A 12,706-nucleotide genomic window follows, 5' to 3' on the forward strand; every position below is an offset into this window, starting at 1 on the left:
TATCTATCTATCTATAACTATACTATAAGAGCGAAGAGGGGGGGGGGACAGGCAAATTTACGATAATGGGTTTCATTAAGGGTAAAATTAAAATTATAATTATTAAAGTAATACTAATTCAGTTTAAGTCTAACAAAAATAATAATTTCAAACGTACAAATTGATAAGGTAATAGTCATTCAGTAAAACTTTAATTCTAACAAAAAAACTAATTCTGATATAGAAATTATCTATGATTTAGTTAACTTTAGATAAAAGATAGGAGCAAATTGAGTTGGGATTGCTGGTAGATAGTATTAAAGATAGGAGCAAATTCCATTAAAATTAAAATATTATCCTATTGAAGTGGTAGAGTTTGTGTATTACTTTGATGTTAATAAATTTTGTTCTAATATAAAATAACAGAGCATTAACTTTCTGCATCATCACCTTGCCAAGCAGCAAATGACTGGTTTCGGTGGTGTGGTTAGTTTTGAGGTGAGTGTTTTTGGACTTCTTCATTTCTAGATAGATGACTGATATTGCATCTTTTCATGTTCTTATGTATAGCGATTTATATTATAAAGAGCTAATATCTGTTTAATGTTTGTGGTTAATGGGGATTTGTTGACCACCATAAAGTTTGTGAATGCACTGAAAATTCCATATATAGCTCCATCATTTGGTGGGTGTGAAAGCATCATGGATCAACCAGCTATAATGTCTTACTGGTGAGTTATAAAACTGTTCATCTTATAGGGAGCCTTTAATAGATGGTATTTTTAGCTGTTGGGTGCTGCTATTTTTTTGTTTTGTTTTTAGTCTCTTGAATTTGGTACAGAGATCTGAGCCAATCAAAGAGGGAAAAATACGGGATTAAAGATAACTTGGTGCGATTCAGCTTTGGAGTTGAGGACTTCGACGATCTGAAGGCCGATATACTTCAAGCCCTGGAGACCATATAGCTTGGTACATACCTGTCCTTTTGTTTTATTTTCTAATTTTAAACTGTACGTCTTATGTGCTTTTTTTATTTATTTTTTTGGCTGTTTAACATGCTGCATGATTGACGATGGGTTTAGAAGTAGCTGTGGGTAAATAATAAACTATTTTTTTTTATAAATGATAAATATAATAGCACACTAAATAATAAACTATTTAACAATAAATTTATAAAAGTGTTTTATTAATAAAAATTATATTATTATATTTAATATTTAAAATAATACTTAACACATTACGGGTTATATAAATATCATTCATGCACGTAGCACTTTGTGTATTTATTTATTTATTTTTTGTAAGAATTTAATTTATATAAAAAATTGATTATAATAACTCATTACAAAATGGAGGAATTATATATAATAATTTATTACATATAATGGGTCAAACTAATATCAGTATATGCTCTAATATTATACATATAACGGGTCATATAAATATCGCTCACGTGCGTAGCCCGTGGCGAAACGCTAGTACTATATATAAAAGCACGGATGGGGGGGAGGACAGGCACATTTACCTAATAACCCCCCTTTTAATATATTATTAAATAACAGTTTTATGGTCATTAACTAATTGTTTATTTAATTTATTATTAAAAATATATTATAATTAGAATCCTAATAAGAATTAGAGTTCTAATTAGAATAGAATTATATTAGTACTATATATAAAAGCACGGATGGGGGGGGGAGGACAGGCACATTTACCTAATAACCCCCCTTTTAATATATTATTAAATAACAGTTTTATGGTCATTAACTAATTGTTTATTTAATTTATTATTAAAAATATATTATAATTAGAATCCTAATAAGAATTAGAGTTCTAATTAGAATAGAATTATATTATTTTTTATAGATAAACAAAAGCCTTGCACGGCAAGGACAAAATAAAGAAAACTAATTCTTATGCATAGCTCCTACATCCATACTGCTATCAAGATCAGCCACGAATAAATCCAATTGTTTGGAATTTTTTCAATCCAAATGCTTTAAGGAACTAATTTATAGAAGTGAACATTGCTATTTCACTAAAAAAAATAGTAATGGCAAAACAAACAACGTTAATTTTGTTTTGGTTTTTGTATCATATTTTACTGTTACAAAGTTAAATTCTACTTATTAAGAAAATAAAGAAAATGAAAATCTTAGTATGGATTTAATAAAGAAAATAAAGAGTTTAACATGGATTGAAAAACTACATTATATATAACAGATTAAATACTAAAATATAATAAAATTAATATTTAAAATTATTACTTGCTACAAACTATTATTACTACTATTAACAATTGCAAAATAATAGTAGTAATAATAGTATAAATAATATATCGTATAGATATAGATTAATTAGAGCTATAAATAAGGATAAATTTAAAATAATTAGAGTACTAATTACTACTATAATCATAAAATTTATAATTATAAAATTTAAGTATTAATTAAAAATGTTAAACTATTAAAATAATCATCTAAAGTATTAAATAAGATAATTAAATATATTTAATTAACTATTATTTGATAATCTGACGAGTCACACTACGAGTCATGTGTGAAACACGTAAAGCGACACTAATTTATACTATATATAAAAGCACGGATGGGGGGAGGACAAATTTATTGAATAATCCTTTTCAGTTTATTACTAAATAAAAGTTTTATAGTCATTAACTAATTAGTTATTTAATTAATCACTATTGTAATTAAAGTACTAATTACAATAGTGATTAATTATAATAATTTCTTGCTATAAATAAATGCTCCATATAGACAATTTCTTGGACATGGAATGCTCCATATGTGGCTTCACCAGCATATTATTCTGAAGATAAAATATAGACAAAGGCTATTTTTTTTCGGCCTAATTATTTAAAAACCATTCACCTTATAACTTTTTTTTATTTATACCATGACCTAGGAAAATTTTCAATTGTACCCTATTTTTGATTTGTATGTTTCATCTCTACCCTAATGAGTTGAATTGACCTATTTTCTTTTGAAAAGGAGTTTAAATTAGTCCTTCATTTTTAACCTATATTCTGATTAAACGTTAATATTAATCATTTATATATCTTGTTTTTAATATTTTCATCTTTAAATTAATTAAATTATCTAAATTTTTAATTTTGGGGTACAAATGAAACATAAAAATCAAATGAAAAAAAGTTAAAAGGTGGGTGGTTTTTAAATAATTAGGCCTTGTTTTTCTTTCAATAAAAGCAGCAAATGCCTAAATCAATATGAGATGCCATACACTTGACAAAGCCAAGAGCTTAAGCTAGCAGAAGACCAACGAGCTATAGTTCAAATATTTAATTTTTTTTAATATATTTTTATAAAACGTAATAATAAATTGACATGTCACATCACGAGCCACGTGCATAGCACGTAATGCAAAACTAGTAACTATCTTATATGTGGGAAGGGGGAGGGGAGGGACAGACAAAATTACGATAATAGTGTTTATTAATAGGTTAATTATAATAAGAATTCAAAGTGTTTAACTAGAATTAAAATTCAAGGTGTTTAACTAGAATAAAAATTCATAATAATTACAATAAGAATTAAAAAAAATGTATATAACTGCGATGAGAGGATAAACTTGACGAAAAAAGAGAGGATGTCACCACTTGAGTATATGTTTAGGTAAAGTTGCTAAGTTAACGAAAATTAATGCAAGATTGTTTTCTGTTGTAGGCAACTAATGCAAAATTAATTAGAATTCTAATAAAACACAACAAAATAGAAGTTATAATTCAAAAGGTATCTCTCTCTTTATATATGTATATTGATCCTTATTAAGATGGAATTTAAATTTTTAATCAATATATTTGAATAAGGTTAATATAGCATCTATGTGTTTGATCTACATAAAGAAGAATTGTCAGATTTAAAAATCAATTCTAAGGTAAACTTTATTTTATTAATTTTAGCTATAAATTAGTTGAAGCTATTGTTTACATTAATTTTATTTAATATTTGCTAATTTCAAATTATGCTCTATTCTTTTTATTGATTTTCTTTGTACTTATGATATAGATAAGTAGATTTGACCTCTATTATTTTGAATTATTACGCTCTAAGCTAAAAAGTGATATTAATAATAATAATACACTGATAATAGCCAGAAAATTAAAGCTTGTAGCTTTATTTTTCTAATTAAAGCATAAGTGACATATACATATATGAAATGTACCACTTATTTATTAAAATTAAAAACTCAACTAATAGAATATGAAATAATAAATTATTAAAAAGTCATATTATATTTATAATTAAATTAATATTTAAAATACATAACGGGTCATATAAATATGTCTCACGTGCGTAGCACGTAGAGAAAAAGTACCTTATAATCTATATATCTATGTCTATAATTATTCTATAAATGTGAGACGGGTAAACAAATTTACAAACTTAACCTTTAACCTTAAGTACATATTAACATTAATGATATTCAAATTCTTGTAATTAGTTGGCTATCAAATTAATGGAATTTACTATTTTGGAATTTACTATTTTGGAATTTATTAATCCCGAAAGATATTTTAAAAGTTGATAGAGTCCATATTAAGACATTCCACAAGGTGGCCTTTTTTTTATTTAAATTGAAATAGATTCCTATAAAAATAAAAACAAATAGAAGTTTAATTTTAATTTATAATTATTATGAAATTCTCCAAAATAACAAAAGTACCGACATGCATATATATAATTACAAATAACGGGTCATATTAATATCGCTCACGTGCGTAGTACGTGGCGAAATGCTAGTACTATATAAAAAGCACGGATGGGGGGGGGGGGGACAGACAAATTTACTGAATAATCTTTTTCAGTTTACTACTAAATAAAAGTTTTATAGTCATTAACTAATTAGTTATTTAATTAATCACTATTGTAATTAAAGTTCTAATTAGAATAGGTATCTAAATTATCTCCAATTTAATTTTTAGTATGTAAAAAATAACTAAATTATCTTCAAATTATTAGGAATACCTATCTTTTATTTTGATTGAACTATAAAATTAAAATACTGTATTTGGTCCGGTTAGGGATGGCAATTTGACCCATCCATCTGCTTTTATGAAATCTACTTTATTCAACTCTTGTCCCCCTCTTTATAAACGTGGGTTGGGTATGGATTCGGGAAGGAGAAAAAAGACTCTCTCTCTTAATTGAATTCATTAATTTCTGATTATTTTAAGAGGAAATTTTCAATAATTGTTTTTAAATTTTTTTCCATGTGTTATTTAGATTTTGGACCTCTTTTTATCTTACATCTTTTTTATTGGCTAATAATAATCCATGGTTCCTGACTTTTAAGAATACTGACACAAAATCTCTTAATGTTTAAAAACAGATACAAAATCTCCTGATTTTTGTGGCGGCACTCACAAAACCCCATAAACCTCAAATATGACGAAAATACGTCTGACGCCGTCATTTTCAGTCAACTGTCATTCTTCAAAAAAAACTGATAGCGACACGTCATCTGCCACGTCAACAAAGTACTTTAAAAAATTCAAACACCCAAAATACCTCTAATTTAATTTAGAAAAAAACAAAAAAAAAACAAACCAATTTAATCCAACCTAAATCATTCGATTAACCCAACAACCGAACCAACCACCAACCCCACCAATCACCCAACCACCGCCGAAAATTTTTCCGGTCATCTTCTCTGATTTGAAGATGATCGGAAAATTTCCGGTCATAAAAAAACAGAGAATCTGTTCTCTAAAAATTATTATTTGACCGTATAATCCATTAATTTAACCGAGTAATTTGTATATCATCCTTAAATTTGTATTACAAAATAATTTTTCAAATATTTATGAATTCTCTCAAAATAATCCAAATAACATAAAATATGGATATTAATAAATTTTCCACCTTAGCGTCCTTATTTTATTTAACAATTTTTTTCTCTAAATTTCTCATTTAATCCTAGCATGCTTAACTCAATATCCAAATATTAATTTTTCCATTAATTTAATCCCATAAATAATCCAATTTATTTAAAAACATTATCCTTCGCCCAATTTTCGGAAATTTTCCATATTTATAACTTTAATTGGCTAAAATAATATAAATAATCCATTATATATTTTTGCCAGAAATACGGGATATTACAACATGACATTGTAGAAATCTTGAGTTCTTTTAGCAAAAATGTTACCTATTATAATTCAGTAACCGCCGTAGATAAAGCATGATACTCTGCTTCAATTGAAGATTTTGCAACAACCTTTTGTTTTTGTGATCCCCAAGATATGATATTCGAGCCATAGAAAATACAGAAACTGGTAATGGACTTGCGATCATCAACTGAGCTAGCCCAATCACTGTCACAATAAGTTGAAGTTTGAATGGATGGACTGTTTTTTAGCAGAATATCATGATTGAGAGGGCACGAAGATAGCAAATAATTCTTTTAATGGCTGTCCAATGTGCATCAGTCAGACTATGCATGAATTATGAAACTTTGTTAACACTATAGGCAATATCAGTTCTGGTCAGAGACAGATATTGCAGCCCCCGGCCCAACTATGCTTCGATAGTGGCTTGAATTTGGGACTGCATTACCGATGGTGAGAGACAACTTCACCTTGCTGTCAGCCGGTGATGAGATCCCTTTTGCTTGATCCATTTTTGCTTTGTATAGCAAGTCCCGAATGTATTTCTTCTGAGTTAAGTGTAGTCCGGTAGGCAGTCAAGTAGCTTTAACGCCCAAAAAATAGTAAAATTTACAAAAATCTTTGATGGCTGATTCCTTTGTCAAATATGTGATAACTGATTGCATAAACAGCTTGTCGTTCCTTGTGGTGATTATATCATCAACGTAGATCAGAAAATAGGCCTGAATGTTGCCATTGCCATAATAGTACATTGAACAATTAGTTGTGGAACTAGTGAAGCCAAGAAGAACAAGTACTAAAGAGAGCTTTTTGTACCATTGACGAGGTGCTTGTTTGAGACCATATAAAAATTTCCAAAGTTTGCAAACACAGTTCGGATTATCCAGATGAGAAAATCCAGGAGTTTGAGTCATAAATACCTTCTCATCAAGACTACCATGAAGAAAAGAATTGGATACATCAAGTTGCTTGATAGACCAATTGTTGGAGATGGCTATGGACAGTGGTACACGAACTATTGTCGAACGAATGGCAGGGTCATAGGTGTCATGAAAATTAATGCTCGGTTGTTGATGAAATCCTTTTGCCACTAACCGTGCTTTATAACTGTTGAAACAATTGCTGTTTGAAACTTAGAATTCTGAAAAGGCTGAGTCGCGGACTAGGTCGCTCTCTTTTAGACGTTTCGCGACTCAGCTCGAAGGTGCAAAGCTGACGATCAACTACGTCGTCCCTAGGATTAGGGATGAGCAACGGTCGGTTCGGTTATCGAACCGCCCAAAAATTCAAAACCGTTCGGTTTTTTAAAAAATTTGGTCACCGAACCGTATTAACCAAATTATACCAAAACCATATTAACCAAACCAAAATATTACGGTTCGGTTTGGTTCGGTTCGGTCGAAAACCGTAATATTTTTGTATGGTTTTTAGAAAGAAAAAAAAACAGTTTTTTAAAAAATAAATAAAAAAATGGAAAAATTTAACCTAAAGAGTACATGTGCTTTAAATTAAATCTATATTTATCGTTTTTTATTATAAAACTATAAAATTAGACAAGTTTAATATATAAATGTGAGTATATGAAAGTTTAAAATAACATAATTTTTAAATACGGTCGGTTCGGTTATTACGGTTATTTTTTTGTAAAAACCTTAAACCGAACCGAATAGTCAAAATTTTAAAAATTCGGACCGTAACCGAACCATATTTTCAAATTATATTTTGGTTTGATTAATTCGGTTTGGTTCGGTTCGGTTATTCGGTTTTGACCGTTTAATGCTCACCCCTACCTAGGATAAAACAGCCGAACAGTACTGCCACCACTGCACTGTGATGACAGCTCAATAACACTTATTCAGATTGCTCAAGATCAAAATTATAAACACAGATTGTGTTTTCTTTTTACTCAAGACTGAACTCTGTAATTCTAGCGTAGAAAACAAATGAGAGGACAACCTCTATTTATAGGAAAATCGAAGGGGACAAAGCATTAAAAGCCATAAAAACTGAAATCTGTTTTAAATGAAATAAAATCAGTCAAATGAAATTAAATACGAGGGAGCTGATTCAGGAAGAGTGTTTTGTTGCAAAAAATTCAAATAAAAACGTTATAAAAATTAGTGTTCGAACCGAACCAATCAAAGCAAACCACATCAGACCAGGCCAGGTCAGGCCGACCGGACGGACCATCTGATGCACACCTAGCACACATATCAACTAAATTGCAGCTAACACAAACATCAAAAGACAATCCTAACTTCATAGTCTATACATTTAGCCCTTTTTCAAAAAACAAAAATTTCAAAACATGCACAATGACGAAATAACCCCACTCAATGATATGAAACAATTTGATTATCTTTTGGTTCTTATCTATAAACTCAATAACAACTTGACAGTAACAGATATGTCGAAACCAATTTACTATCAAAGTTTAGTTAATAACGTTTCTCTTAAGCATATCATCAAATACCTTATAGGCTTCCTCAACATCACTACACCATGAATCGTCTTCTTCAATGGTTGATGGCTATGCTGGACCACATCGAGAAGAAGACAAATCTCAAAATTCAATGGTTGATGACTATGCTGAACCATAGCATGCATAATCATCGGATCCCAGTTCGACCGGCCGGTCAGGTTTTTAAAACGTTGAGTTATATGTATATGTGTTCTATATTTAAAAAAAAATGACTTAAGCATTTAACATTATTTTATTTTTTTATTTTTTTTATTTATGATCTTATTTTTTAAAATTTTCAATTTTAATTTATTTATAAATTTTCAGTTTTAATTATAACTATCTATTCAAATTGGAATGGAAAAAAATCAAAAATATCTTTTATATTGCTTCATATTATTCCAATTTATATTTTTATTATAAATTTTTTAAAAATAAAGTAATTAATATACAGAGTACATATATTTAAATTTTTCCACTTCGACTTTGACAAATGATTGATTAAAACTGTAAATTGAAAACTGAGCTAAAAGTGAAAAAATTTAAGCCATTAATAAAAAAAAAGTCAAAAAGGTAAAATATACTTTGATGATTGAGCAATAAAAAATTGGTGGGTCTAATCCAATAATTGTTGAATAATTTATCAATTAAAATACTTAATTAATAAAAAATAAATACAATTTAATATCTTACCTCTTGAAAATATTTTCTATAAATACTGCCTCAGTTTTCCTTCATCAGACATCCTAAGCTTCTTTCATCAAATCCCCCATTTCATCAAGTCATAATGGCTCTATCTTTGTCTTCCGCAATGTTTATCATTTGCTTATCCGTCTTCGTGCTCGCCGGAGATGCAGTCCGAGATATGCCGGAAGATGTTCCAATGCCAAACACGAAACTCGGCAATATCACATACGATAGTACTAGACTTGGATCTTACGTTAAAGTAGCAACTTTAAGATTTCCTATTTTCACTACAACAACATGGAAGGCTGACTGTTTTCAGTCCAACTCCGGTTATTTGTCAATAAATTCAGATTACTCCGCTGGCTGGATTGTTATTGAGGTATATAAAAACACCGATAGTATAATTTGAAATTTAGATATATTTGTCTTAATTCGTAAAATTGATAAATCATAATGTTCAAAGTATATTTTAAGAATATTTCTGATAATATTGTCAAAAATATTATGGATATAAAATCATTTTGTCTTTCTAAAATATATATAGCCTCGTCCCCAAATCGATCCATAATATTTATGATACATTTTCAGATATATGGAGTTACACTTTTGAATAGCATGTATTCTTGTATGTAAATATTGTCTTCACTTAATTTTTTTAAATGTTTTGTTTTAAATTGTGACTTAATTTCAATTCAACTCTGGCTGGATTATTATTGAGGTATATTAAAACATAAATATGTTTATCCACTTTTAATATAATCATATCTTCGTCATGGGTCCATCCGTATTTATAACACAATTTAAACATATTCTGCGGCAGATTGAAATACGAAACAATTTAAGAATAGCACATCTATTATTGTATATAAACACGTCTTTATTTAATTTCTTTAAATTTGCTGTCTTCAAATATTAATTGTTGTATTTTTTGCAGAATACAAATGCACATAGTTACACCTGTAGAGATTTCTATAAATTTAGCTTTTATAAAACTACAAGTATATCGTTCATAAACACCCTTGAATTAGTTTCTTTAAATGTTCATTCAAAAATAATTGCTTTTCTTTTTAATTTGCAGACTAAGAATGCGAAAAGCAAATTATGCAAAGATTCTTATGAATTTAGAGCAGGAACTGCAGTGATAGCAACAGACACTTTCTATACCTCTTTAACCAATCCACATGAAACAATGTTCTTTCCCACAGCTGCACAAAAAAAAGAAGTAAGTTCTTCACTTTCAATCATAATTTAAAGGCAATATAATTTTTCAATTCATAACTTTGACTATTTTTAAAATATATTTTTAAAAGAAATCGACCTATTTGATCCGTTATTTCAATTTCAATTCAATTAAAATTACAAAACATATTTCTTTGCTATCTGGACCTATCAGATAAATCAATATAAGCAATTGACGATGGATAGATATAGGCTTAATTGCGTAAAAAATCACAAACTTTAGCGTGTTTTGCAAATTTAACATAAACTTTTAATTTTGACAAATTAATACATAAACTTTTAATTTTTGGCAATTTTAGCACCGATCAATTTTTCATGAAAAAAATGCTGATGCGTACACCGGAATAATCACTATTTCGGCGTCCACATCAACATTTTTCTCTATTTTTTTGAAGGAAAATTGATCGGTGCTAAAATTGCAAAAAATCAAAAGTTTGTGTATTAATTTGCCAAAATTGAAAGTTTATGTTAAATTTGCAAAACATGATAAAGTTTATGATTTTTTACGCCATTAAGCCTCAGATATATTATATGTGTAATTATCTTAATTTGACGGAGAGGATTATCCAAAAGATTAAAAAATATATATATTTGAAATAATAGTCAAAGTTATGAATATAAACATAATTTTACCTAATCGAAATACATAATTAATATCACCATTTCTGAAGTTTAATATATAATTCTGATTCTATGACATCCATCAGATAGATAACAACGGAATTGGCGTTTACTTGAAAAGGGCATCTGTAACCAAAGACAAAGAAAATGGGCATGACTTTCTAAAACAGGTGGTGGACACAATATAAAATATAAATTGTGAAGTAAATGGCCGTCGAGCTTATTCGTCACTTTGCTATATATGTAATCTAAATAAAAGGCTTTGTATTGTTGAAGTTATGTTGGTTCTTCATTGTTGTTTAAAGCTATTATCTAAATAAAACAAAATTCGAACATGTTTATAAAAACATGGGAATTTTGTTCCTACTTGTAAGCTATTTTCCCCGTTTGATAATGTTGTGATTTGAAATATATTTGTATTTGATATATGATATACATGTCACCGTCTATTTATATGATATACGGAGGCCCCTGTACTATAACATTTTTGTTCGGAAAACTCCTACTCCAAACTTGTTCATTCTCGAATCCCTCTACTTAGCAAAATCTAATATTTATACCCTTATGTGGACGAAAATTGCGCGAGTGTGCCACACTCTCCCATTCCGTTAATTAACGGAGCTAACTTTGATTTTGATAGTTCACATCATCCAAAAGTCTTTTTTATTTTTGACACGTTTAAACAAAATAATTGAAAGAAGATGGCCCACCACTTAGATTTTATTTCAGATCACCGCCTTCAATTCCGTAATCAAATAATTACCACCTTCTCCTTGATTCTACCGCCGCCGCCGCCGCCACCACCACCTTCACTTCCATAATCTGTACAATTCTTACACCATCATTTCGAATTCTAATTTTCCAAAATCCAAGATTTGTGATCAACATTAAGGACATTGATAGGAGTAAAATACTTCTATATTTAGAATGCTTTTCCGCATGCTTTTCTATGTTTTCACATCGCTTTTCTATGATAATGTATGACCTTATAGCGTGTGTGTGCGTTTCAGGGAATCAAGAGCATTGCAGAGTGTTTTGAAGCCAAAAGAGTGAAGAATCGTCGAAAGTGGAAGTCGAGTGCGAAAGTCGGAAGCAAACGAAGAATTCTCCCTCAGCTCAAAGGGTGTCTCAAATCGAGACACCCCACTTAAAAGGCTGTCTCAAATCGAGACACTTGAAAAGCCTAGGCAGTAGCTAATTCAAGGATTGTCTCGTTTTGAGACAACCTCTTAAAGCTATTGTCTCGATTTGAGACATGAAGGAATGAGGAATCTCAGCAATTTTGTCAACACTCACACATGGTTTCCTCATTTGGCCAAGCACTCTTTTATGAGTTGTCTCCTATTTCCTCATTTGTAAACACTATATAAACCATTTTATCTCTTTTTTAGGTTAAGTGTGATTTGATAGAGAATCATTGTCACCTTCATTATTGTAGCAACAACTTTTCTCTCAAATTATTAGTATTGTTCTTATTGTTCTTACTAATTTTAGTAATAGATCATCATAGTTCTTTGTGTTTTTAAAGTTATGTCACGACCCAAAATATTGAGCCGCAACCGGCGCTAGGG

General features: G+C 29.3%; 1 protein-coding gene and 1 long non-coding RNA gene across 2 annotated transcripts; both read left to right on the plus strand.

The window, feature by feature from the left end:
- Positions 1-353: 353 nt before the first annotated feature.
- Positions 354-975, plus strand: LOC130015729 (uncharacterized). The gene is made up of 3 exons (XR_008791068.1): positions 354-477; positions 622-710; positions 821-975. It is a non-coding gene; the product is annotated as an uncharacterized LOC130015729 (long non-coding RNA).
- An 8,338-nt stretch (positions 976-9,313) lies between these two features.
- Positions 9,314-11,595, plus strand: LOC126688096 (uncharacterized). The gene is made up of 3 exons (XM_050382677.2): positions 9,314-9,654; positions 10,354-10,497; positions 11,222-11,595. Exons 1-3 carry the CDS (start codon positions 9,376-9,378, stop codon positions 11,321-11,323), a joined length of 525 nt encoding a protein of 174 aa, XP_050238634.1. The 5' UTR covers positions 9,314-9,375; the 3' UTR covers positions 11,324-11,595.
- The last annotated feature ends 1,111 nt before the right edge of the window (positions 11,596-12,706 follow it).

The sequence above is a fragment of the Mercurialis annua genome, linkage group LG6 (genome assembly GCF_937616625.2).
Source record: "Mercurialis annua linkage group LG6, ddMerAnnu1.2, whole genome shotgun sequence".
Classification (NCBI taxonomy): Eukaryota; Viridiplantae; Streptophyta; class Magnoliopsida; order Malpighiales; family Euphorbiaceae; genus Mercurialis; species Mercurialis annua.

Coding starts and splice junctions, on each gene's coding strand:
- LOC126688096 (XM_050382677.2), top strand. CDS start 9,376: ATGGCTCTATCTTTGTCTTCCGCAATGTTTATCATTTGCTTATCCGTC. Junction 9,655..10,353: donor CTGGCTGGATTGTTATTGAG/GTATATAAAAAC, acceptor TTTAATTTGCAG/ACTAAGAATGCGAAAAGCAA. Junction 10,498..11,221: donor CAGCTGCACAAAAAAAAGAA/GTAAGTTCTTCA, acceptor GACATCCATCAG/ATAGATAACAACGGAATTGG.